The 27,066-nt window shown below is 50.1% G+C and overlaps 1 protein-coding gene across 1 annotated transcript; it reads right to left on the bottom strand.

Moving 5' to 3' along the window:
• Nucleotides 1-985: 985 nt before the first annotated feature.
• scn1lab (sodium channel, voltage-gated, type I like, alpha b) lies at nucleotides 986-26,972 on the bottom strand. The gene is made up of 27 exons (XM_070958165.1): nucleotides 26,758-26,972; nucleotides 22,730-23,049; nucleotides 21,440-21,557; nucleotides 21,116-21,206; nucleotides 20,464-20,592; nucleotides 19,610-19,701; nucleotides 17,600-17,893; nucleotides 16,734-16,797; nucleotides 16,253-16,394; nucleotides 15,680-15,886; nucleotides 14,080-14,358; nucleotides 13,563-13,904; nucleotides 13,284-13,416; nucleotides 12,953-13,191; nucleotides 12,688-12,861; nucleotides 11,859-12,215; nucleotides 11,233-11,760; nucleotides 8,283-8,418; nucleotides 7,658-7,812; nucleotides 7,294-7,467; nucleotides 6,985-7,107; nucleotides 6,035-6,310; nucleotides 5,832-5,885; nucleotides 5,596-5,733; nucleotides 4,586-4,690; nucleotides 4,128-4,398; nucleotides 986-4,041 (listed from the first exon to the last, which is right to left on the bottom strand). The coding sequence occupies exons 2-27, from the start codon at nucleotides 22,994-22,996 to the stop codon at nucleotides 2,849-2,851; spliced, it is 6,081 nt and encodes a 2,026-aa protein (XP_070814266.1). The 5' UTR covers nucleotides 22,997-23,049; nucleotides 26,758-26,972; the 3' UTR covers nucleotides 986-2,848.
• Between the last annotated feature and the right edge of the window lie 94 nt (nucleotides 26,973-27,066).

Raw genomic sequence — 27,066 nt, 5'->3', positions numbered from 1 at the left:
ACAGGGAGGGAGATGCAGCGCAGCGTTTGGAGGGGGGTGCTGGGCGTGGGTGGTCTCAGCTCCATCCCCCCTCCCCGTCCATCCCCGCACCTGCCCGCTGATTCTGCGCAAAGCGGAGGAGACGCTGAGCGGATGTGACGTCACTCATCACGCCAAACACCGAACATACGGTTTCAGGTAGTTTCCTCCTTTCGCAAACGTGAGCATCACTCACTCTGCTGTCCACTTACTGTTTTTCTTCCAGCCAATCAATGGGTCTGTAGCTTTAGTCACATGATCACACGTCAGGTCATACGTGTGTGAGGTGATGAAGGTCAGGAGATGAGTGTGAAGATTCTGTTAATCAAATTAAACTTCGAAGTGTTTTTCTCAAGTTAAACACTTATGATCCACATTTAAACCAGAACATGAGCATTTTTAAGAGTTTCTTCATTCATTCATGTATTTGTCAGTAATTACACGATTCGAGCTTTTGCACCGTTAATGAATGACTGACGACATAAAACAGCTGGAGTCATCAAACTTCTCCATTTACTAATTTTAAGATATTTATTTGAAGCAAACGTCACCTGCTGATGAAGACCGTGACGTCCAGCTGAACTCATTAAGTGGCCCTTGAGTTGAGTTTGAACCCCGCCGTGTTAACTGGAACATGAACCCATGAATAAATGCTGAAGAATGTCCTTCTGTCCGCGTCCCCGAAGCGTCCACGTCCCGCTCCCACCTCTCAATGAACGCATCCCGCATGCAGGGCACGCTTCCCAAAACAGCTTTTATTTTGGAAACTGAGACTTGGTGTTTCGTTGCCACATCTTTGGTCATAACAAAAGAAGAAATTTAAAAAATGCCACTTGTCACATGTTGCAGATACAGAGTTTGAAGCGTAACGTCCCTGGAGCACGTGGACGATCTGTTCGAGCCGCCATGGCGAGCAGTCGAGCCTTCGGGACCAGCAAACACAGAAGAGGCTGCGATAAACCAGCGCTTACAAAAAATATGTCCTTTATTCTTTTGGCTTTAAAATGATGTCACCATATGAGCGGACAGTAGTCACTTCCTGCATGCAGTTCACTAAAACACTACAAGCGCGATGAGAGATGGCTACTGGTTGCTCCATGGTTGCTATCTACAGATATGGGACCATACATGTGTTTCATCGTGTGTTACGGCGCAGAAAGGAACAAACAGGCCTAGAAAAAATGCAAATCAAACGCACTCGTATCTACAGTGAAAACGTTATTGATAGTGGGCGGAGGGGAAGCAGAGCCCACCGCTCGCACTGAGAGGTGGACGCTCCCGTCCTCACAAGGACGCCGACAGACGCTCTCTCTCGCCACACGTGGGATTACACAGCAGAGGGGGTAAAAAGTGCTCTTACATCGAGTGTAAGTGTGATGCATACTGTGGGCCCAGATAGCTGCTATTTACAAACCAAAGCACGGCATGAGAAGCGCTCGCTGCTCAGCTCAAACAACGGGGACGTCACACAAAGTGAGATATCGCAACCTTCAAATGTGATGGGTTAGAAAGATTTTCTTTTAGTACGTTTCATGACTTTAGGTGTTTTCTTTACAGGTGTGGGAGGATTGGGGGGGGCGCGACAAATGCATCAGAGGGGACACTGCGACACAACAGCGGAGGAACAAGCAGACCATGAGTGCCGCTTCTCAGTCACAGTTTGGACATTTTGGGAAAAGTTCAGAGCTACAGCCGGGAGCTAATTAGCTTAGCTTAGCTTAGCCTGGGACAGGGAGCAGGAGGGGGCCCACGCGTAAACACTCTCAAATCAACAGCAGGGTGGGGTCTGGCGAGCGTGTTGAAACTTTAGCAGTGAGCTCATGTGTAGCCACGGCTAACACTTTCCTGAACGTTTCAGGGAGTTTAGCATCTTAATGAACAGGCTGCAGGTTGTGAATCAGGCTTAATTAACGCTGGCGTGGATTCATTTCCATTTAATAAAACCTATTTAACAGTATTTCTGACTTCTGGCTCAACATCAGGCGACCACGGACTGATTATGAACTGAACTTGTGAGTGATGACGCCGACACTCGACGAGGGATTGTTGGCTGTTTGGCCCCGCTTCCAGTATTTGTGCTAAGCTAAGCTAACGCTCTCTAGCTTCACCTAAAGGACAGACGTGAGAGCTGAACATTTCCCAATATGTCAAACAGTTTCTTTACACGGGTCCCTTTCCTTGCATACATTCAGCTTCTCTGTTTTTAGAGACTTGAAATGGGGAGACGGCGGTCCAGATGTGGAAACACGGATGTCAACGATCACTGCTGGCACACCAGTGAGTGCAGGGTATCTGCTTCAGCGAGCGTCAGGCGGCGGCGGCGGCGGCGGCGGCCTGCAGCGTGGACGTCGTCTGCCCTTGGTGACTTTACAACAGAGACAGCAGCGGGCACATTCTCATGACGATGACACAGAAAAGTAGAAAACATTCTTCCTCATTAAAAAAGAAACCTTGCGACTGAAAACAGAGTACTGGCTAAGTGATACAGCGATTGTTAAATTCAAGACACTGGATTTATAGTAGTAGCAGCAGCACTAGCTACAGACAACTCAACAGTACACTCAGTGTGTCAGATAGTAACAACAACCAATAGGAAAAGCACAAGCGTTTTGCAGAGAGGCTTCCAGTCCATCTCTGGCAGTGTCTGCTGGATCATTTGTTTCCACACGTATTCACATATGACTCATGTTCGGCCGGCCCGGCAGAGCCTTCCTCGCCTCTGGACGATCAACACACACGCGTACGTCTATCTACCCCCTTTAGAAGCTGTAAACAAGTTTCCCCCACGTCTCTGATGCATTGTCTAGTTTTTGTTCCCTGTTAAAAACGTCTATTTCTTTCTGTCTTTCAAGTCTTTCCCCTTGTTCTCCTTCTCCTGGTTTTCCTTCTCGTATTTGTCCTTGTCCGACTTCGTCACGCTGTTGTAGGAGGGCGGGGAGGCCGTGGAGGGGGTCATGTCCGTTTTCTCCGAGGTGGAGTTCTCGGTGAACTTGCTGATGACCATCACGTCCTTGTCGGGGTCGCGGACGCCCTCCTTCAGCTGCTCCTTGTAGAGGGCGGAGGCCTTCTTCATGGCCAGGCGGATCATGTAGCGGCGGAAGGCTCTCTGGATGATGATGGCTGACATGTCCTCCTGCTTGCGGCGGAGGGTGGTGGTGATGGGCTCGTAAGACACCTTGGAGGGGTTAGAGGCCATGAAGCGCTCCTCCATCTGCCCGCGCAACACGTCCATTTCGCCGCCTTCGCCCAGCACTCGCTTGGTGAAGGCGAACAGGATGTCGAGGCAGTGGATGCGCTCCCCGCTCACCATTGGCAGGTCCATGGAGATGAGCTGGATCATGTTGGGCTTGGGCATGCGCAGCGGCGGGTCGAGGGCGTCCGCGAAGTCCGACAGCTTGCTGTACTCCATGAACTGAGTGGCGTCGGGGTCGAAGCGCTCCCACACCTCGTAGAACATCTCGAAGTCGTCCTCGCTCAGCGGCTCGGCGCTCTCCTCCGTGGCCACGCTGAAGTTCTCCAGGATGACGGCGATGTACATATTGACCACGATGAGGAAGCAGATGATGATGTAGCTGACGAAGAAGAAGATGCCCACCGACGGGTTGCCGCAGTTGCCTTTGTAGTAGTTGCCCGGGTGCTCCATCTGGCTGTCGCAGTCGGGCTCCCTCTTGTTCAGGATGGGCGCCAGCAGGCCGTCCCACCCGGCCGACGTGGTGATCTGAAACAAACAGATCATGCTGTTCCCGAACGTCTCGAAATTGAACATGTCGTCGATGCCCGCCTCCCGCTTCACGTAGGCGAAGTTGGACATGCCAAAGATGGCGTAGATGAACATGACGAGGAAGAGGAGGAGGCCGATGTTGAACAGGGCAGGGAGCGACATCATCAAGGCGAAGAGGAGCGTCCGGATGCCCTTGGCGCCCTTAATGAGGCGGAGGATGCGGCCGATCCTCGCCAGACGGATCACTCGGAACAGCGTCGGGGACACGAAGTACTTCTCAATAACTTCAGATAAAAACATGCCTGCAAGAGCGAGAAGACAGCACGTTCAGAACGCCATTTTACCCACAACCCACTGGGAGACTGAGGCGCCTTAAACATCTCCTTACCTACGATGGACAGGATCACCACCACAAAGTCAAATATGTTCCAGCCAATGGTGAAGTAGTAGTGACGCAGGGAGATCATCTTCAGCACGCACTCCCCGGTGAAGAGCACGATGAAGACCAGGTTGATCCAGTAGAGGATTTTGTCCATTTCAGGCGTCTGGTCGTCCGTCTCCACCATCATGGTCACCATGTTGAGGCAGATGAGGATCATGATCACGATGTCGAAGGCCTGCTTTGTGATGCAGTCGAACACGCAGCCTTGAAATGCATTCTGACGGCAGAGGAAGAAGAAAAACAGGACAGCCTTTCACAAACAGCTGCGAGGGAGTCTGGCTCTGACCTGCTGCCGGCTTTGTTTTGGAGGGCAGAGACCCATCAGCAGCTGGAAACAGGACCAGATGAGTCTGCATACAGACTGCATTTTCACACCAGGTGTGAACGGGCTGTTGTTGGCTTACCGTCGGCCGAGGAATAGGTTTCTGAGGTTTCTTGGAGCCCAGCTTCTTCATGGCATTGTAGTATTTCTTCTGCTCTTCTGTCATGAAGATGTCCTGACCTCCAAAGTAAAAGGAGCACAACAAAGCTTCGTTATAACCGCGTTCTCTGAACACAGCTTAGAAAGCAACAGAGCGACCGTAAAGGGAAATTGTGGTCCTTTAGTTAATTGACAGAAAGTTTGACAGTCAATGAAACATTTCTTTGAGGTAAAAATGCCTAAAATTCACAGGTTCATTCACAGATTTGGCTTGTTACTGCTGTCTCGTGTCTTGTGACCTCACACGGGCACCCGAGCCAATCAAACAATCAGCTGGTTAGAGGACACAGGTGTGCTGAGGAACATGCTGATGCATGTCGGCGTGAAGCCTTCATGAGAGCAGGTCTGACTTCAGCACGCCGCCTTTTAAAGGACGTGTGACCACCAATCAGCTGGACACAGTCACACCTGCAGGAAGAGCCTCCTCCTCCTCCTCCTCCTCCTTTCTTTGAAGTCTTACTGCTTTTTGTTATTGCTTCATGTTGTGTGGGTGAGGGTCACCACAGTCACCACGCTCGCACTGATCGAAGAAATGAAGCCCCTGTGCGACATCACGCTCGCATCGTGCTCTGAGTGCGGCTCACTGAGTGTGTGATGTGTGTCTGGAGGGAGGACTGGTGTCAACGCTGAACAGCCATCTGTGTGACGCTGTGGCTGCGGGGCTGCTGAACCTCATCCACTCATCCAGCGTCTCAGTCAGACCACAGATTATCTTTAAGTATTACTGCCCGCTGAATGCACGAGCTGCACGAGTTCAAACAGTGTGTGTTGTTATAAAGAGCAGAGAAATGGTGGTCTTACTGTACACAGTGAACTACAGTGTGCATTGATCTTCATCAATATTGTTTGTGCACAATTAGCTGCTATACAGGAAGGCAATAACTCCACATTTCTGCCATTATCTGACAGAGACTGTTACGAAATGCAACTTATCTTCTTCTTCTGCTGGTTGAAGTTGTCGATGATGACGCCGATGAACAGGTTGAGGGTGAAGAAGGAGCCGAAGATGATGAAGATGACAAAGTAGAGGTACATGTACAAGTTGACTTCGTATTTAGGCTGGTCTTCCAACTAGAACGAGCCAGAGGAGAAATAAAGACATAAACAGCTATTTTCCGCTTTGTGAAAGCAAACTGACAAACGTCTCTGTGGAGCACCGGGACACTTACGTTACGGGAGTCCACTGCTGCGTACATGATGTCCATCCAGCCCTTAAATGTCGCCTGAGAGCAGATGAGACGTGTCAGTCTGTCAGTCTAATATCATCTTATTCTCCCAGCAGTCAACCTCTGACGCATGGACGTCGTTGAGACGAGAGCGGCTTGTTAACTCTAATCAGGGATTCGCTCGACACACCGAACACCAAACTCACCACTTGCAGCAGAGCCAGGTATCCGGCCCCGACGTTGTCGAAGTTGATCTTGACGTTCTTCCAGCGGGCGCTGTCGTTGACCAGGTTCAGACAGTCGGACTTGTTGTTGACAACTTCGATGGGGAACAGCTCCTCCGTGGTGGTGTTGACGCAGTAGTAATACTTCCCTGCGAATAGGTTGACGCCCATGATGCTGAAGATGAGCCAGAAGATGAGGCAGACCAACAGCACGTTCATGATGGAGGGGATGGCCCCCAGCAGGGCGTTCACCACAACCTGAAGAGGCCGAAGCACAGAGGCAAACTCAGCCGTCTCCTGTAAGAGGCTCTTTGATTTCAGGCCATTACAATCATCGAATCGCTCGACTCTTAAGCTGATTTGATTGAGCCAGACTGAAATTCATAGTGTGCCTACATCATTCAAAGCTGCGTTTAACATGTAAAGTCTGCACACATGCGAATCTACAGAGAGAATTTAACAACGTGACATTGGAAAGAAGAAGGCGGACAGGCGAGAAAGTCAACATTTGATAGGTAAAAAAGCAAAACAGAAAAAAACCTTAGAGAGGCGGGATGAAGTCACAACATTTTGATCGACTGTAAATGAAAAGACACACAACAAAGAAAAAAATTACAGGTCAAAGGCACCACACAAGCAACGTCAGAAAACAGCTGTGTACAGTAATCCAGTGACACAGTGTGAAGAGAGTCATGCAGATACGAGAGTACAGAGCTGACTGCGAGAGCTGGAGTCAAAGTGGCATGCAGTCAGATAAAACCATTAAACCAACACCGACATTAACCTGGAAATATAAACCACAGTGGGTTTTTTCCCCCGAGCAGACGCCTGAGGATAAAACTGAACTGAACCTGCACAGGTGTACTGGCTTCCAGCCCACAAACACTCATCTGGAAGCGGGTTTGTGTCGCCGTTAGTCCAGATGTCCTTACCCTCATGCCCTCGAACCGAGACAGGGCCCTCAGGGGCCGCAGGGCTCGCAGCGTCCTCAGAGACTTGATGGCGGTGAGCTCAGAGTAGCCCAGAGCGTTGGCTATGAGGCTGACCAGAGACACCTGAGAGAGGACGAGCGGGGGGGTGTGAACAAAGGTGGTGAATCAGGCTTTAATGATTAGTCTGAGATGATGAAGAAGTAAAAATGAGGAACTGTGTGTCTGCAAAAACTGGATTTCAGATGAACGACTTGTCAAACCACTCCTTTGATTTAAAGCCTCGCTCTCACGTGGACTGAATATACGTACGTCCACGATGAGGAAGTCGAGCCAGCACCAGGCGTTGGTGAAGTACTTGACGAAGCCGTACGCCACCCACTTCAGCAGCATCTCCAGGATGAAGACGTAAGTGAAGACCTTGTCTGCGTACTCCAGCACTGTTTTGACCGTCCTCCGCTGCTCGATGTAGATGTCCTCAAACGCCTGCGCACGAGGGAGTGAGTGATAAAGACTGATGCTGTAAACGCTGAGCTGTCACACATGTTCACACACACACCTGAGCTGCAGCCTTTGGGCCTGCTGCGGAGTGTCAGTGCACCACTTACCCAACATGCTCCTCATAATTCAACACATGCCATCAAATGATTGAGGTTTGCTGAAAGCGGCTGCTTACCAGCGCTCCGCTGCTGAGCAGGATCATGAATATGATGAAGGATTCAAACCAGTTGTGCTCCACTATGATGAAGCAGGTTTTCCTCAGCGTCCACCAGCTCTTGTACTTCGCTCCCTCCTCGTTGATCTGGCAGCACTGGAACCTGCGCACACAGCCTGCAGGCGTGGGGGGAAACGTGGGGAGAGAGGCGTAAGAAATGACCACACGAGCGACTGAGGGGTCCGAGTTGATGTCCGTCTCTACATGCTCTGCTTCATTATTCATTCACTGGTTTGTTTTTATTGCACTTCTCGGCTTTTCTTTTCATGAGCGCACCGACTCGTCTGTGTATTCCAGCTCAGGACAGACTTGTTTGAGGTATCTGCAGGTTCAGAGCTGCACTGCAGGCGTGTCAGGCTGCATTACAAACCCACAGACCACTTCTCGTTCTGTCCTGCTGAGCATTCGTCTTCACTGTCGCTCAGCGGTGAGTACAACAGACCGGTGCTAAGCACGAGCAGTTACTGCGATTTAGTCTACGCCTTGAAATGTGTCGCTGAAGCATTTCATCTCCACCTTTCCCGCTCTGTCCCACTTTTCCACTACCCATCATCCTCCCTGCCCATCACCCTCACATCCCTCTCACCCTCTGTGAAGCAGGCCTCTGGGTCCAGTGACTCCTCCGGCTCCAGCTCCACCGAATCCACCCCATCTCCTGGGGGGCGGATATCGACGGTGCTCCCCTCCGACGAGCTCAGACGCTGGGGCTCTGTATCGAGCTTCTGCGTGGACGAGGAAGAAGACGAGAGCACAAAGTTAGACGGCAGAGCCTCGGCGGACAGGAGCCAACCTTCTGAGCTGGTGATCACTGTGATTCTCCATTCACATGTACTGCAGTGCCACGACTGCACACCTCGGCACTGCCATAGCTCACAGAGTTGGCCTCTTTAAAGTCACTGTATCATCATCATCATCATCATCATCATCACATGCAGCATCGATCAAATGTACCTACAGGCTCTGGTATTAGTTTTATCTGATGGCTCAAATCAGATTATGTGGCAGCACGTGGCACGTGCAGGTTGGCCTTACGGAAATGCGCTGTGGGTACGTTTGATGTGACCTCAGTTCGAGGAAGAGTGCATGCAGTATTCCAGTGCATCATCAATCCAAGCCTGAAATAGTACCAAGCAAACATGTGCTGAAGTATTTTCATGTCCACTGAAAAATGACCCCAAATCACTTCATCTACAATTTATCCCATTTCCAAAGTTGCTTCTGTGAATAAGAAGCCCCCCCACCCCCAGAAAAAAAGCTAGAATCCACCCGCACAGGGACTGCTGAGCGTTTTCCTCAGTGACATGAAAACACGTTATTTCCATTCCTTGAAAGCAGTGTACAAGCTTCTTCTGTTTGTGTTGAAGTAGACGGAAAACCACATTAGCTTACCAGCAAAAACCAGTACTGTGCACTGTTTATAAGACAGCATGTGGTCTGGCTTCTTTTTGTTCCCACTGGTAAAACATGTTGAATTAGCAGCCATGCATACCCAGAAAACACACAGGACTATTCCTCCTCCTTCTCAGCAAGACACAAGTGAGGACAAGTGCTGCTGTTTTACTCTGACTTCCATGCTAACGCTCCTCTGATACCCTCCGCTGTTACGCCATGTTTGACAACATCATCTCCGTATAGTGAGACTTTCTGTTGTCGTAAGGCTTCCTGTCTGGTTTTCTTTGGGCAAACATGGTGTTCAGTGGCCTCATGCCTGATCTGTCTGGCTGTGACGTACAGGAACATGTCATCCTAGACAGTGCAGCAGCTCTGATTGCCGTGGGACCCAGCTAATACGGCGTGGGAATGATGGAAGCATGCTGCTCGCAAGTGCATCGATTTGAAGGGGTGGTTCCCTCCGGTTTCTCTTTCCCTCCTTCAGCAGAAACCCATTTTACCTCCTCTGGATGTGGACTACTTCTCCTCTCAACCTAACATGCTTTTATTTGGAAGATTTTTGGCAAGTTTGACTGTGTTTGTAAAAGCTGGATGAGCAGATAGTTGCAGTGGAACAAAAGTGGATAACACAGGCGCAGAAGCACAAAGGGCAGAAAGCTTCAGTGCAAATCTCCTCAGTGTAGCGTCAATATTCAGGTAATCAGAGTCACTTAGACAGAAAACGACCCTCATAAATGCGCCGCCATAAATGAGCCTAATGGCCACGTGTTATCTGTTTTGCCGCCCTGCAAAAATCCACATTTGTGTTTCAAAATGATCTCCTTGGAAAGAATTCTGTGAAGAATCTTTCATCATTCCACCATTAATTCACAAGTACATACAAGTATTTCATGTGTGTGTGTGGGGGGGGGGGCTATGAACCAGACAAATGAATTTTGTCAAACTACAGCAAAATTCATTCCTCCATTCCATCTCTTGCTTTTTTTGTCCCTCCTCACTCTCCTACACCTCCTCTCCTCCCTCATTCTCAAGCTCGGGGTGCTGGATGCCAATCAAGTCCCACAACCAAGTCAAAACCAAGAAAACCAAGCAATGAGTCGAAAGCAAAGGTCATGTCAGATGAGTTGGTCTATCGATGGAAAAGGGTGGTGTTGCTCATTCCTAATGGTTTGTAACTGCAATACAGCCTGAGGTAAATCATGAAGGGGGGGGGGGGGGTAAAGGGAAAACTCTGTCTGTGTGGGGAAGGGGAGGTACAGGGAAAAGAGGGTGGGGTGGGGGGTGGGGTACGGAGGGCAGACCAGGCAAAGAACGAAAATGGGCAATCCATTGAAGGTATGAGAAGAAACATGTTGTTTGTCTGTAAATGGCATAGCATCCTCATGGTTAGTGCTACGGTACAATAAAGTGGTCTTACAATTCTCCTCTCACTGAAAACCTTGAGAGCGCCTGTGACACAGCTGCAATAACAAACGGGGGGTTAAACAAAGTAAGTGAAACACACCACAAAGCCAGCATACAAGCTCAAGTGTGCGTCCAGCGCGAGGCGCGGCGGAGCAGCACGTCAGCCACAGAGAACAACAGGTTCGATCCCTCTGACAGGTGCCGTGCCAGAGAGTGGGATGCTGTTTTTAATCTGCCAGTGACACATGACACTCCTGTCACACACAAACACCACGCAGCAAATGTTCCCGGTGTAGCTCGAAATGCATAGATTTATATTTAGGGACTGATTTGATGGAGCTCCACGACACAGTGGGTCAGAAATGTCCACATATGGTTTAACTGGAGCTTAATTATCACGGCTCACCAACCCCTGGCTACAGGGATCGGCCGTGACATGTGGTGCCATAGCTCCAAATAGTCTCCTGGGTTGTTTTGAATCACAGGGAATTGGCACCACACCCACAGTGGCAGGCTGACATCACCGGGAGCACAGTCCAAACGCTCCTCTTTTTCTGCAGAATAGCTGCTGAGTTAAAAAAACTGCTCGACTGTTTTGACTGTATTTTCTCTCTCCATGCAAATCTTGACATTTTCATACATCGACTGACTTCTGGTGACGATCAGGTGTTAGCTATTACACGAGTAAAGGAGCTAATCTGATACACAAACTGCGACTCAAACATCAGCGTCTGGTTTACCTCCTTGCTGCCCTCCACGTCCGACGAGTCGCTGCTGAAATCTTCTGTGTTCAGGTTCTCAAAGTCCGACTCGCCCACCGCGATGGGCACTGTGACCGTCAGGCTGGGGTTATGAATAAATGACATGTAGTCGCACTCCTCCATTGGGTACTTCCCTGTAGTGTCCCCACCAACCACGACCCCCACTACCAGCCCTCCTCCTGGCCGCCCATTGCCCTCCGTCATGTACACTCCACTGGGGTCTTTGGTGATCTCCACTGACGTGTGGTTGGAGATGCAGTTGCCCTTGCCGTTGCTGTGCAGCTCATCCAGGGGTTTGCTCTCCTCGGCCAGGCCGGAGCCCTTGCCGCCGCCGCCGAAGCAGAGGCTCTGGAGGAAATGCCGCACGGTGGTTTTGACAAACGCGATGCCCCGCTGGATCCGGCCCACCGCAATCTGCAGGTTGTTCATCTCGCTGTCGTCGTCGGTCGCTGCCAGGTTGTCGGCGCTGAATGAGCTCAGGAGGAGAGCCAGGAACAGGTTCAGGACCTGGAAGGAGAGGACATGAGGAGAGAAAGTGAATCCCAATCTTCACGGTGTTACCCAGATTACAGTATAGACAGACAAAAGGAGGAAGCGGCCCATACCACCAGGTTTCCAATGACCATGACCATCATGAAGACGATCAGGCACATGCTCTGTCCAGCCACCTCCATGCAGTCCCACATGGTCTCGATCCACTCCCCGCACAGCACGCGGAACACGATGAGGAAGGAGTGGAAGAAATCGTGCATGTGCCAGCGAGGCAGCTGGCAGTCGTCCGAAATCTTGCACACACACTCCTTGTAGCTCTTGCCGAACAGCTGCATGCCCACCACGGCGAAGATGAAGACGATGATGGCCAGCACCAGGGTCAAGTTCCCCAGAGCGCCCACTGAGTTACCGATGATCTTGATCAGCATGTTCAAAGTGGGCCAAGACTTGGCCAGTTTGAAGACCCTCAGCTGTTTCAAAGGACAATTGAAAGCAGAGTCTGTTTGTGTATGAATGAAAAAAAAAAAGATGCAACGTGTTCGTTTGTGAGCATGAGAGGTGCTGATAGGAGTGGCTAGCATGTCGCTAAGCTAATCGCCGCTAGCTCTGCTGGTATCAAGAACAAAAGTCTATTATTCTACAGTTTTCTGTATTCTGTGCTTCAGAGGCTGTGAGTGTGTAAAATGTGACTGACTGACTGACTGACTGACTGACTGACTGACTGACTGACTGACTGACTGAAGGAGCAGAAGCACAGAGGGCTCATCAGGTGAACAGAAGAAAACACACTGTGCCCCAAAGGTCACAACAACTCTCAGTGGGGCCTTTCATGCACTGCACAAAAGCTCTCATTACACCATTACCTCATTAATAACAGGCGTGTTACTGAGACCCCGGCAGAACAGGCACATCTTAACTTTCCTCACATCGTGTAATTCTCACCAGTCTGAAGGACCTGAGCACAGACAGGCCTTCCACGTTGGCCAGGCCGAGCTCCATCAGGCTCAGGCTGACGATGATGCCGTCAAAGATGTTCCAGCCCTCCTGGAAGTAGTAGTAGGGATCTAGGGCGATGATCTTGAAGCACATCTCTGCTGTGAAGATGCCCGTGAACACCTGATGACGGAGAGAGCACACGTCTGCGTTTACACCTGAATCTGAGTCATGAGCTGCGTCTTACATTTCTGTCTTATCACAGAGCACTTGCCAGGTTTCCAACTGAGAGGACGTTATCGAACTCTGTAGTCATGGGGTAGTGCTCCATGGCCATGAAAAGGGTGTTGAGGACGATGCAAATTGTGATGGCCAGATCCACAAACGGGTCCATGACCACCATGCTGACGACCTCCTTGATTTTCAGCCATGCGGGGCAACAGTCCCAGATCAGACAGGTGTTGGCGAATCTATACCAGCATGGGGGGCATTTCTGCCTCGACTCTTCAAGCTCTGGAAAAGGAAAAAATGACAAAATTTGTGAGAATAAAATGCAGTTATTTCTGTAAGGCTGTTCCTTTATGCTACGCATTCCTGACTCGTACCCTCCATGGTGTTGGTGAGGATACTGGCCACGCTCATGGCTCTGGGCCGCCCTCCTGGTTCATCTAAATAATCCATGGACGGCTGGTGAAAACCTGAGCGGCGTTTCTTCAGCTCAGTATCTGTCGTTGTCCCCTGGAAATAAAAATATATACGTAAAGAGAGAATAAGTGAAAACCCCTTTCAGGAGTTTTTTCATATATTGTTCATTCATCAACAGCGTGAGAACAAACTCAAAGCAGGTCAATCAGGGAAAAGCAGGAAACAGGCAGTGAAGTCACCTCAGGCAGCAGGAGACCTACAGGGGAGGTTGTTACAGAAGTCCCACCGACCAGAGACACCACGCCGTTGCAGTCCACGGCGCAGTGCATCTTGCCGTTGGCGGGCAGCATGATCCGCGGCGCCCCGAGGCTGGTCTGGCTGACGGCGCTGCAGCGGCGCTCGAGGCGGCGCGGCAGGAACAGGGAGCCCCGCCGACTGTCACTCTCCTCGAAGGTGCTGTGCTCGTCGTCGGCGAAGTCGTTCTCGGAGCCCATGTCACGCGCCCGGCCCCGGAAACTGAAGAGGCTGGCACGGCTGTTCCTCCGAGGAGAGAAGAGGGATCCACGGACACTGAGGAGAGACTGACAGAGACGGGGGACGTGGGTCAGAGGGTGGAGGCCCTGGAATACTGGTGGAAGACTGGGAGGACTGGGAGTGAACACTGACTGTAATATGTGCTTAAAGCTACACTTCATGTCTGCTTTAACTGTCTCACTGTCATGATGTCATCAGCGAACTTGTCACAGGTGTATTCACCTGGTTGGGTGACGAGCATCTCTTCTCATAAGACAGTCTGTTGGCATCAATGGAGAAGCGGAAGCTGGACCTCTTGATGCTGTCCTCGGACTCAGACTTGTGGAAGTGGTCTCGGGCCCCCCTCTCCTCCTCCTCCTCCCTCTGCTTCCTCTTCTTCCGCCTGTTGCGTCGCTCCTTGGCGCTCTTCGAGCTGAGCTTAGAGGTCCCCGAGGAGGACTCAGAGGTGGGGCCGCCTCTCCCGCTGTACTCTCCGCTCTCCGTGGCTGCTGCCGCGGCAACCTGCCAGCCAATCAGAGCACAAGCACAGTTGTCATGGCAACCTCATGCCTGTCTCAATGGTTCTGAGTGGAGGAGAAAGCCTGGCAGCTGTGAGCAGCAGCAGCAGCATGAAGAGCCAAATCAGCCTCAGACACCTTCTAAAAATGGATGCCTGAATGTTTTCATGCAAAGCAAAACATTTCCCAAAGCGACACGTAGAGAGGCACGCGATTTAGGAACATGATCAACGACCACAGTCACAGGATTGCCAAAAATATTAGACTCTGCACAGCTGCAATTAAGCAATCAAAGAACACACTTCATTAAGATTTCCATGCTTCCTCTCGCTCATCTTTCATCTTTGTTCTCGTGCAGGGAAACGCCTCTCTGTCCCACAAAACGTGCAGCACAAGGATCTATGAGCCTGTCATGGCAGCTACAGCACAAGCAGCAACAATGTGAATGTGCACAGGGCTGATAAGACGCCGTCGAGCCTGGCAAAGCAGCCGTGGAGGGACCGAGCAGGGCTGGAAACGTAGAGCAAGGCAGCAAAGGACGAGCCATCTGACCTGTGACTAACACAGATCAGATATGAAGGATATCAGGTGTGTACAAAATGAAATGTGGACAATAAAAGGCAAATATAGCCTTATCTGACACTGACATCATGAATGATGGACATCCGAATCTTTCAACAACCATCTATTAAATGCCACATACATGCATTCAGCTAACCATGGCAGCCATGTCTCCATGTCTCCCAGCTAACTATTTTTACTTCTCTTCTGGCTTGCTGACCTGCTTTCATCCACTTTCATGCACGTTCAGAGGCAACATGTGGCTTTAAGGTGGCATATTTTACTCAGGATGCCGGGCGGTCGACCTTTTGTTGCTGGTTATTGTAAAAATATGTGAACTAAAGATTGGCATCACACATCACAATGTTCCCAAATCTCCTCTGGCAACTGCAGAGGTCGCCTCGGGGGCTGAAGCACCCCTGGCTGGAAATCACCATCATACATCACCAATCTGTGACATTCAGCGGCGTGTAGCAGGACAGAAATAGACCGTCTGGCTTCGTCATCAGCAGCTTTAAAATGAATGGCCGAGGAGCACAAGGTACGGCTGTCCCTCGATAATGAGCCTCTTGTACAGGTGACAGAGACCACTGGAGCAGCAGTTACCTACAATAAGTACATCATCCAACATTTTACTCAGACATCTGCTCATTGTTCTTCCTGCAGGTCGGCCGAGGACTCCTGAACCCCGAGGGAGCAGCGGCAGAGGGGTGTCAGTGAATCCAAACAACAGACAGAGAAGAGACAAAGAAGAAATGTCCTGCCTGTGCCTCCTCCTGCTGTCTCTTCAGCTGCTCCAGCATGGCCTGGAACTCCTCCTCCTTCTGCTGAGCCTCCTCGATGGTCGCCTGGTTCTGCTCGTCGTACGCCATGGCCACCACGGCCAAGATCAGGTTCACCAGGTAGAAGGAGCCCAGGAAGATGACCAGCACGAAGAAGATCATGTAGGGTTTTCCTGCTGCGCGCAGAGTCTGGAGGATCGAGGGCGGAGAGGACAGCAGAGGAGAATTAATGCGAACAATATTTATGAGCCGTCCTTTCTGCTCTTTGCAGTTGGAGTAACACATTAGATGCGATCAGCTGTGGTCACCTCGTTGTGTCGTGACTTTGGAAATGTCAAGTTGCTGCACTGTGCTGCTGCAGCGCAAAACAGAAGACAAAAAAACTTACATAACAGGCCCGGTCTGTAATTACAGAATGACACACCCTTTAGAAAAAAGTCATCAAACGAACTGCTCACATTTTGACTTTAACACCACGAGACACATTTTAAGATGTGAAGTCTCCATCCTTTACAGACAGCACATACATAAATATGAGCACAGACGTCCACCAACCTGCTGGTAGAGGTTCTCCCAGTAGTCCTGGGTCATGAGCCGGAACAGGGACAGGAAGGCCCAGCTGAAGGTGTCGAAGCTGGTGTAGCCGTAGTCTGGATTACGGCCAGCTTTCAGACATATGAAGCCCTCTGGACAGAGTCTGTCAGGACACACAGGGACCACGACAAACCAGCGTCATTCCAGTGAAACTGACACTGCTGTGAGTCAGAAACTGTTACTGCTGAGCAGCACGAATGAATCCAGCCGGAGTCTCAACAAACGGCTGAAATATCAACTTAAACAAACAAATGTCCTGAAGCAGCAGACACAGAAAGGAAGGAGTTTGCCCAAACACGTTAAATGAAATGCAGCCACAGCTAAGCAGCAGTTTAGACTCCTGCGACGCCTCGGCGCGGTGGCGAGCGTCGACACTAATTGTGTGTGCTCAGCTTCGTGGTGCGTCTAATTGGCCATATAAATAAAACATGTCAAGCCTTACCCGGCGCCGCTGCCATTCCCACAGAGCAGAGCGTCCCTGCGGCCGGGGAGGTAATAGTAATTACCTAAAGGAGAGGGGAGACAGGAGGACAGTCAGTCAGAGCCACATCAGAGGTGAGGCAGCGGATATGAAGGACGGGGGAGGCTCGATGAGGGAGCAGAGAGACGATATGAACCCCGCCGGCTTCTCCACTTTCTGTTTGTGCTGTAATACTGTGCAGTTGCTGGGAGGCAGAGAGGAAGGTGGTGGTCTGTTGTTTCCTTTTAACGCCAACCACGTCAGTCATCCGCTGGGCGACTTTCGATGCAGCCTGTCCTCCATCAGCACTTATCAAATCACGTCTTTTTTAAGGGCAAACAGTCATGGATGCAATTAAGATGGCCGACTTTCTAACATCTATGCAGCTTTAATCAGGCCTGTCTTCTTCTCCTCTCACTCTGGCATCAGCTTGTCATATAGCTGGTGCATATCCTGCTGGCGGCCAGTGACTCAGCCTCCTCTCGCACTTCAGGCTGCTCACGCCACACAGATGGGCCATGGGAGAATGATGGAGGGTAGTGAGGGGGTGAAAGTAGAGGGTTTACTGTTGTGGCGATTATCTGCCACATTGGCTGCATTCTCCCACCAGGCCTTGTTAGAGAGCGCAGCGCCTGCTCCAAGCCACCGCTGTCACTCCTCATCAACAGCAGGCCAGCGTGCCTGACCTCCACACACCACCATCACCACCACCCTGACCCATCTCTGCATAAGAAGCAGCCAGCGTCTGACTCAGGCTGTCTGTGTCGGACGCTAACTTAACCCCGGTTGACCCCACGTGCGCCTGGCAGCCATGTAACAGCACTTTCACGCCGCCTCACTCTGCTTACTCTCGTTGCTGATGTACTCCATCCAGTCGAGCGGGTTCTCCACGGCGTTGTGCGCGAGCATGGTGTTGATTTCCTGCAGGGTGCCGTTCAGAAACATGGCGTCGTCGGCAGTGGCGTTGCTGCTGTTGGTGGCGTTGCTGCTGATGGGCATGCGCACGCACTTCTGCCTCAGGTTGCCCATGAAGAGCTGCAGGCCGATGAGGGCGAAGACGCTGAGGCAGAACACGGTGAGGATCATGACGTCCGACAGCTTCTTTACTGACTGGATGAGAGCGCCAACGATGGTCTTCAGGCCTAACAAGAGAAAGGGCGAGGGGGCGGGAGGGGGACATCGCAGAGTGATTACTGCCTGCTAATTACAGCCGCAAGCTTGTGTAGAGAAGAAGCTGCTAATAAGAGCTTACAGTAGCAAGCAGCCAGGGGGATCTGCAGTGCAGGGTCCTGTATGAACCGTGTGCTGTCATACAGGAACCAGGCTGACACAGATCACTGCTAATCAACCACGAGCGCAAGTTCTGCTTCTCATGCGCTTTACAGAGCAATGCTATTGGTCTCTGAGAGGGCGATCGTTAATGACTGATGTCTGTTTGTGTAATTGTACGTCCTATACTTCCACAGGTCCTGCGCTGTCGTCTTCTGCTTTGAATGCCACTGAAACAGTTCAATTGAGTTGTTTTTTTCCAGCGCACAATGCTGAGCCATGTGCACAAGGTCAGTGAGGATGCACATGCTGCTTTTATCCATATCGGCACAGGCGTATGAAGTGGTATATAAACTGGAGGGTGATTGTGGCGATTACTCGTTATCCTCTCAGCCAGTCACACTGCTCGTCTCACTCTGCTCTCATGCAGCTGGTTGTGGAGTACGAGGAAACACAATCTAATAAACAAACAGTTTGATATTTGGGGGAAAAGCTGATTTGCTTCCTTGCTGAGAGTTAGATGAGACGACTGATAGCACTGTTATGTCCATAGAAGGCAGCTGTTGTTTGGCTTAGCTTAGCATGAAGGCTAAAAGCAGCGGGAAACAGCTCGTGCTCATTAATTAAGACATTGTATTTTGCTTGTTTTGTACCAAACACCAGATAAAGTGAGTCAATTAGTGGTGCTGGAAGGTGTATTTTTTAACTATGGAAGAGCCAGGCTAGCTGTTTCCATCTGCTTCCAGTCCCTATGCTAAGCTAAGCTACCCGCCAGCTGGCTCTAGCTTCATTGAGCGTGCAGACGTGTGAGTGATGTCAATCTTGATCTCATCTGATGCTCAATAATAAAAGCAGTGAGCTTATTTCCCAAAATATCAAACCGTTCCTTTACCTGAGTGACGCTGTGCAGAAAACAGACCTTTGGGTGTGTTAGCACTGCTTTAAAAGGCTCTGCACTGCCACAAAAATGAGCCCATGATGTTTAAACTGGGTTCTGACAGCTGGAATAAGTAACGTATGCTGTGGAAGTGGATGATCCTCTTCATACAAACAGCCAATGACAAGTCTTCCTGGGTGCTTTACATACGACCTTTTGTTAGTTTGTGATGTGAACAGTGTTAGTGTTTGGAACGCCGTTACCCAACCACCGCTCACCATGTCACAGTTTCCCCAAAAACACACAACATTGAACAAGACATGCACAGGAAAACAAGGTCAGGAGGAGCCCTACACACACGAGTGCTTGCCACCAGAAAATCGGCTTTTGCAATGTCTCATGCAGAAAGGAAAAAAAATGAACAAAGAGTGCACAAAATCTAATTGTAAGTCTCCCAAGGCAAGAATAGATTTCAACCAAAAAAAATTCTGCCTTAAAGGATGTTTCTAAAAGCTCAGAATCCCGTCAATCTGTGCAGATTGGAGCCAGATTCCAGCTTTTACTGGCCAGCATGAGAGACGGCGACCAGCGTCATCAGGCTTAGCTACAGTGAGATGTGCTGAAGGGGGGGTGGGAGGTGCTCGGATGTTAGCGAAACGCCAGTTAGCCGTTAGCATTTCATTAACCCTACGGGCCTTGATGGCTCTCTCACCTGGGATGACTGATATAGTTTTCAGGGCTCGCAGAACCCTGAAGGTTCGCAGTGCTGAGACATTGCCCAGGTCCACAAACTCTGTGACATATCTGTAAGGGAAGGTGGGGGGAGGAGGAGGAGGGAGGGGTGGAGGGACGGGAGGCGGGTATTTTGGGAAAAGGTGGGGATGCGCACGCACATACGCGCCCACAGTGCACACAATTCAGGCACACACACACATGGCGTGACAAGACAAAAGGAGGGTCGTGGGAAGGGGAGGGAGAGGAGGGAACGGCAAACGGTCACACACAGAGGACAAATGGCAGGAGTGCTGGCAGCAGGCACGGCGGCCTTACCTGGGATTACTGAGATAGTTTTCAAAGCTCGCAATACTCTGAACGTGCGCAGAGCTGAAACATTGCCTAGGTTTACAAACTCTGTTATATACCTGCAGGATCAAATGCACAGTTACTACACAGCACAAAGCACAAACATCAGCGCCTCAGAACAGCATTATGAATTACAGGAATCTCAGACAAAACAAGGTTACAGTCTCATTGCATTGACATTGGCTGCGTAACCTAACGCTGAAGGCAGTATTTTAGTTTCAAGACAAGCAGGCCAGGCCATCGAAGCGTGGGGCAGATATGGGCCAAGATGCTCCACGCTTTGGGGGCTCACGTCCATTATGACAGAGCAGAGGTTTACGGCCACGCTTTCAAAATGCACACAACTGAGCTGTGGATCATCTTCCCCTCCTCATCCTCCTCCTCAACAGGCTGCTGTGCTGATTAGCGTTAAAAACGTTTGGCCTCTTAATCTACGCCACATCGTGTTACGCTCACCCTAACTCTGCCTGTCAGGATACTTACGCCATGAGGATAACACTGAAATCCAGCCAGTTCCACGGGTCCCGCAGGAAAGTGAACTTCCCCACACAGAAGCCCCTGGCCAGGATCTTTATCAGGGACTCGAAGGTGTAAATCCCTGTGAACGTGTACCTGGCAAAACAGGTGAGGAAGGCAGGAAGTGTGGGGAGGGAGGGAAGGCACGCAGAGACAGATGATGATGTTGATTCAGAGGCACGGTGGCACCATGTCCAAACTTCACAGCAGTGTGTGCTGATCTGCTTCTAAAGACAGTGGTTCAGTTTGCTTCACTGCAGCCATTTGTACTGGAGGCGAGCGCTCATGTGAAGCTAAAACTGCAAAACGTATTTTATCAAATCTGGCTCAGTTTTCACTCCAGCATAGTCGCCACGCTGAAGCTCGCCATGCTACGTGTTGTGATTTCAGGATCAGTTTGGCTACTCCTGATCCTGATCGCAGATGTGTTCTTGTACAGCTGCTGTGGGAAATACAGATTTATAGAGGTGATGTTTTAGCAGCTTGCACCTACATGTGTTAGAACTACAGCTCCCATCATGCATTGTGTCATTCAGGTGTGATTTTTGATGCAAACTGCCATCGTGCTCAATAAATGTGCAAATCAATGTACAACCTAAACAAGAGGAAAGGGACTTACTCTACATTCTTGGCCCAGTCCGGGGGGTTACTGAGGGTCATGAAAGCACAGTTGGTCAGGATTGTGAACATGATCAACATGCTGAACATCGTGGAGACAAAGTCAAGGAACACAATGCGACACCCCCGTTCTCATTCACGCTACAACCAAAACTAAGCAGTGAAAAGCACTGAGCAGCAGTCCAGGCTGACGTACGTCTGCACAGAACGTCCAGACCATTACAACATTTAGTCTTCACAATGAGCACATTTCAGTCCCTCTTTTGTCTGATGAACCCTTTAATCCAAATGAAACTGTTTCCATCGCAAGCTGGAAAAGGATATGAGTGTACTAAAACTCTAATGGCTACCCTCCTCAGAGGGTTGAAGGGGCTTAAGATGTACAAGGCAGGAGTGGCGTTGAAACGGAAGATTGCCTTCCCGCGATTCAATACTATGAAGGTCTGAAAGAGGGACACACAAGATTAGTTAAAACCAGCAACACACAAAGCTCGTCTTTTCTCTGCTTAGCTTATTTACTATATGAGAGAGATGCAGACATAAAACAGGACTGAAAGGACATTTCATAAAGCTGCATATGTGACACTCATTACTACGCCTCTGCTGATTGGATGTGACTGAGAACTCGAGGGCACGCCGTGGTCGCAGCTTGTCAATCACAAAGCAGCCACGCTGTAAAGCGTACCCTGCCTGATGGTCAGTTTTACTCCAAATGGGACGAAGAAATAACGACTGAGACCGTAAACTCATCAGGAAGACATTTACTGAGGTAATAAATCAACTGAGAAGTCGGCTCTTCCGTTTGCAGCCAGTGGGGTCGCCCCCTGCTGGCCATTAGAAAGAATGCACCTTTAAAGCGCTTCTCGTTGGCTTCACTTTTTGGACCCAGCTGCTCCGTCCACTGTTCATGCAGTCGATGGCGATTAGTCATAACAGCAGAGAGGACTGAGCTGTCCAGCCTCTGCTCGGGGGCTGTGGCTGTTACACTAATGGAGCTGGATGAGTTCACCTCAGGCAGGACGTGTTGGCACCGCAGTGCAACTGGCACAGCAGCTCCCATTAGCATCTGGCACCTCTGTTGGCCCGTGCTTTAAAGGCTCTAACTTGGGTGAGCGCATTCATGTTGAAAGGAAACACCAAATGCTAATGCTGCTAATTGTTTGAAATTAACGCAGTGAAGGATTTGCTTTTTCACAACTGTGCTGTCGCCAGGAGTGGAAGAAATATTCCGATTTGTTAGCGAAGCAGCAACATAGAGAAGTAAAAATACTCATATTCATAATGCTGCTTAAAGGAACAGTTCAACATTTTCTGCTTTACTGCAGAGTAACAAGAGAAGATTGATACCTCCCATGTAAATATATGATGCTTTAGCCAGCAGCTGATTAGCTTAGCTTAGCCTACACACAGGACATGGAGAAACAGCTCACCTGGCTCCACACAAAGGTAACAAAAACTCACCTATTAACACCTTGGTATTTGTACAGGTGAGCTACAGAAATGATGAAGTATTCCTACTGAATAAATGAGTAATTATGTCCAGGCAGTATTTGAATTGCAAGTGGAAGAAACTGCCACATCTGCATCTACATGCGATGGACATGGAACCACAGACCTTCTGATTGCTGTAGAAGGGATCCATGTCCTCCAGAGGGGTGGACACCAGGCGGGGCGGGATGTCCCCATAGATGAAGGGGAGAGACTTCCCCGCCTCCAGGTCGCTGTTGGGCTTGGGCCCATTTTCGTCGTCGCTGTCGATGCGGCGCTCCGCCCGCGGTCTCCGGGCCTCCTCCTCGGCGATGCGCCTCTCGATGGCGGCCAGCGACTCGGGGACGAAGGGGCGGAAGCTGTCAGGTCCGGGCGGTACAAGCAGCTGTGCCATCTTGTCATCCTGCTCCTTCAGAGGGCAGCGAGGGGCTCAGCTGGGACGAGGAGCTGCAAGGAGAAGGACATGAGGGAGAAATGGCTTCTGGAAACACATGCACCTGTGCAGGTTATCGTCCTGCCTCCATATCTGACCATAACTATCAGCTCAATGTATCATGAGGGAACTCCTTCCTCGTGACACAAGCACGCATTTAGGAAGAGGAGACGCATGCAAATGGTCCCGAACAACAAGTACCAGTTATGTCACGTGGACACGTCAAAAAGCTAATACATTAAAATGCTTTTCTGCTAAAAGGCACATCAACGTTTCTAATTGTTGAAAGGAAAATAAAGACTGCGTCGTGTGTCAGGCTGATCTCTACGTGAAATCAAAGCAGCGAGAGAGGTCACAGGTAGGGTCGAGGCTTTACAGAGGCGGTAAATGGGGGGTCTGTCGCCTTCAGCTGATTCACAGGAACACAGAAATAGCCAGCACCAACTGAGTTAAACAGCATGAGAAGGTGCCAAGCATTCGACTCTCTGAAGAGAACATAATCTTGCTGCTTTCCCTCATTCATCGCTCCGTGTGAGCCCCTATTTACTGCTGCAGTTGGGTAAAGTGGCGTCTGGAGAGTTAGAGCAGTACTTTTACTGCATTATTAATTGGTTTGTGGCCTCAAATTAGTAAAAAATGAAGCATTTTCACAATGCAGCTGACAGTATTGATCTGTAAACCATCTGCCGCGCTCACACCCAGAAGCCCATCATGGTCCCGCAGGAAACAGAGGGAAGGCGCACAAACAAGACCTTCCCAAAAAACCCTGGTGAGCGATTATCAGCGAGTCCTCGGAGCCTCCCAGTCTCTGCAGTCACAGGTGGGTCCTGGTCCTCGTGGGACGCCGCACCAGCCCTGAAAACAGGAACCGCCCAAAAGCGAGCCGCCGTCTTTTCTTCCTTTGTCCAGAGGGAAATGGAGGTGCAACAAGAGGCAACTTTGAGCTAGACTGATTTAACAATGTCATTCATTCAATCAATCAATCATCCAATCGATCAGTATGAATTAAAAGCAACAAGCCCGTTAGCTTGTATTAGCATCACCAGCACCTTTAAAGCTCATTAATTAACATGCCACACCTCGTTTGTTACACTCCTAGCTCCAGGCTAGCTGTTTACCTCTGCTCCCAGTCTTTATGCTAAGCTAAGCTAACAATCTCCAGGCTGTAGCTTCATCTTTAGCATGAGAGCGGTATCAAAAGCTTCAGATGAGCTATTCTGTCGACATTTGTTCACGGTTTTGTTCACAACAACAAGCCGTTTACGCTGACAACAAACATGTATTTAACAGCACGACGCACGTGGTGCAAGATTTAATTTCATCCATTTCTGATGAGCGTGAAACTGAGAGAAAACAGAGGAGATAAGCGGTGAACTGTGGCTCATAAACTGCGGTCAGTCAAGCATAGCATCTATTATTTCTGGAGTGGAGGCTTATTACAAAGCCACCGCAGAAGGGAAATGTATTTCTAAGGATCCATCAGGCACAAACTAAAACACATCTGCCCGTGTCCCACAGACTGCCCCGGGACCCAGCGTTGGGATGTGTGGCCTGACAGCTTGTCCACCACGAGCCTGCCAGGCGGCGGCGGGGGTTGTGAGGTCTGATCGACCCCGTAGGCCCAACATCCACACCCACCTCTGAATCAGCCATCAGGGTGGTCATCCCCGGTGTCAGATACTGAAAACCCGCAGGGACAGCCAACATCTGGGCACCTGAACGCATCCTGACACTGAGAGGAAGCCTGTTGCACATGGACACAACACCTTTGCCTTTGGGCACGCTGACATTGAAAAGCGCTTGAAAACGCAGCATAATTGATCCCAATAAAAGCTCACAAAACAAGATGACATCTTCATCATCAAACCAAAACTTTTTGTGGATGTGATCATGTGAGAGCTGCTTTCCAGTCAGGCGCCCATCGCATCCACAGCAGCCTCCTTTGAGTGCCCTTGAGCCGGCTCTCCACCTGTGGATGCTTCACTGTCCATGGTGCTAAAGCCGGAGCGGGCAGCGGCCTCAGAGAGCCCGGAAAGCGGCCTCAGAGAGCCCGGAAAGCGGCCTCAGAGAGCCCGGAAAGCGGCCTCAGAGAGCCCGGAAAGCGGCCTCAGAGAGCCCGGAAAGCGGCCTCAAACTATCAGACATTTTGGCCAGACTCATGAGCTCACCACATTTTAGCTGGACGACTTCAATCTCGGCTGACGTGGTGTCAAAAGGGCGCTGGTGGCCGTGGTGCTCAGAGAAGAAGAGGAGGAGTGAACCATGAGACATCTTGAACTACACTTCCACCAACGGTTCTTTACCGTTACATCCACACACAATGGCGTCCCTACAGTTCGCTTACCGTTACCTTAAAGCACTTTGATTTCAGGGCAGCTGTATTGATTTCTGACCAACTCAGAGCTGCAGGAGGAGGCTGACACGAGAGGCGCTTGTGAGGCTGTTCAGAAACAGAAACGAGGAGTCGGAAGGTGTCAGGCGATCAGACGATACCTTAATTGTTGGCGGTTTTAAAACGAGCCGACGGGGCCGCGGCAGCTGTCGCCATATTGATGTCTCCGCGTTATCTCCGGGACTTTTTGCCAGCTCGTCGAGTCATCCACGGCCGTCATGTCCCCCCCCCTTCCCTCCACATACGCCACCAGCGACGCCAAATGATGTGAGCACACACAAGAGGAAAGACGGAGGCACGTAGGCACCGGCGGCCGATCGAGGTGGAGGCTTCCAGGCGCTTCTTCGGCAGCCTCCCGTCAACGTCCCCTGGAAACCAGCGCTGCCAAAGCCGGGGCGCGGGGGCCACCTGGGGGCCCGTGAACTGCGGTCAATCACTTTATTGGACTTGTTTTCTCCTCACTTCTACATCACCTGAGCTGCTACACTATTAAACACTGATTGATGACGTATTCTGGCCAAAGCAGGATAAAATGGAGAACATGTCAAAGCTCTGAGTGCGTTTTGGTGCTGATGTTTAAGGTTGACATGAAGCCCCCCTCCCCGGCATGAATGGGTCCCAATGAGCCTGGGCGTGTCCTTCCCAGATGTATCTACAGCTGTACTCTCACGGCGTTTGTCACAAACGGAGATGTCCGTTGTTTTTTCTGTCACCTAACGCACAAAAGCTCGTCATTTGGCCCTTGTTGCGCCGCATGTTATAAATAGGAAACGTTTTCACACCAAATAGGCCTGTTGCTGTCATGGCTGTTCCCTCCCAGCACGTCGGAGGGAGGGGGGGATTGCTTATATCCGAAGCCTTTTTGTTTTGTTTGTTTGTTTATTTTTTTGTCACGACGCGGTGGTTATTTTGTTTGGAAAAGAAGGAAAATACGCAGTTCATGCACAGAAGGTCCAGAAGTGGGCTATAATAAGTCTAAATGAGGCAATTAAAAAGACAATCAGTGAAATGGTAACCTCTTCGAAGAGTAGATGTTATTAAAATATATATTTAGGTGAGGAAAAACCTTAAAATGGCTTTTATACTACGGCTGCATCGGCCTGTCGCGCGCGCAATTAGCGGAAGAGAATCAAAGATGAAATATATTCAAGATAATTTTACAAATCCACGTATTGCTCACATCGCGTTCATCTCACACATTTTAAAAAACTTATGTGGTACTGCCTCGTCAAATAACTAACACCTGAGTCCGGCTGTCGTTCAGTAGTAACCTGTCACGTCAAAAAAAAAAAAAAAAAAGCTGAGCGCTTCTCCACGATCGAGCACTCACCACCATTACGGTGCCCGGCAGGTGGGGACCCTGAAGGTAGATCCCATATCCGACAGAATAATCCTCGATGTAAGCGGATAGTTTGCCGAAGTCAGACTTAAACGCTTGTCTCCTTTTGAGAAATCCCGTCCGAGGCTTGATGGATTAGCGTTTAATCAGCGCTTCTTTGATTTTTTTTAGCCGCCCTTGCTCGCCGTGGAGAAATCAATCCGCGCTTCCGGTCGGTACGGCTGGGAGTGAATGTCCTTAAAGCTGTGACTGTCACAAGATGGCTTGAATGTACAGGGAAAACACACCTGTTGTCACTTA

Source organism: Chaetodon trifascialis, chromosome 24 (genome assembly GCF_039877785.1).
Source record: "Chaetodon trifascialis isolate fChaTrf1 chromosome 24, fChaTrf1.hap1, whole genome shotgun sequence".
In the NCBI taxonomy this organism is placed as follows: Eukaryota; Metazoa; Chordata; class Actinopteri; order Chaetodontiformes; family Chaetodontidae; genus Chaetodon; species Chaetodon trifascialis.
This window is presented reverse-complemented; position numbering and strand designations above follow the sequence as displayed.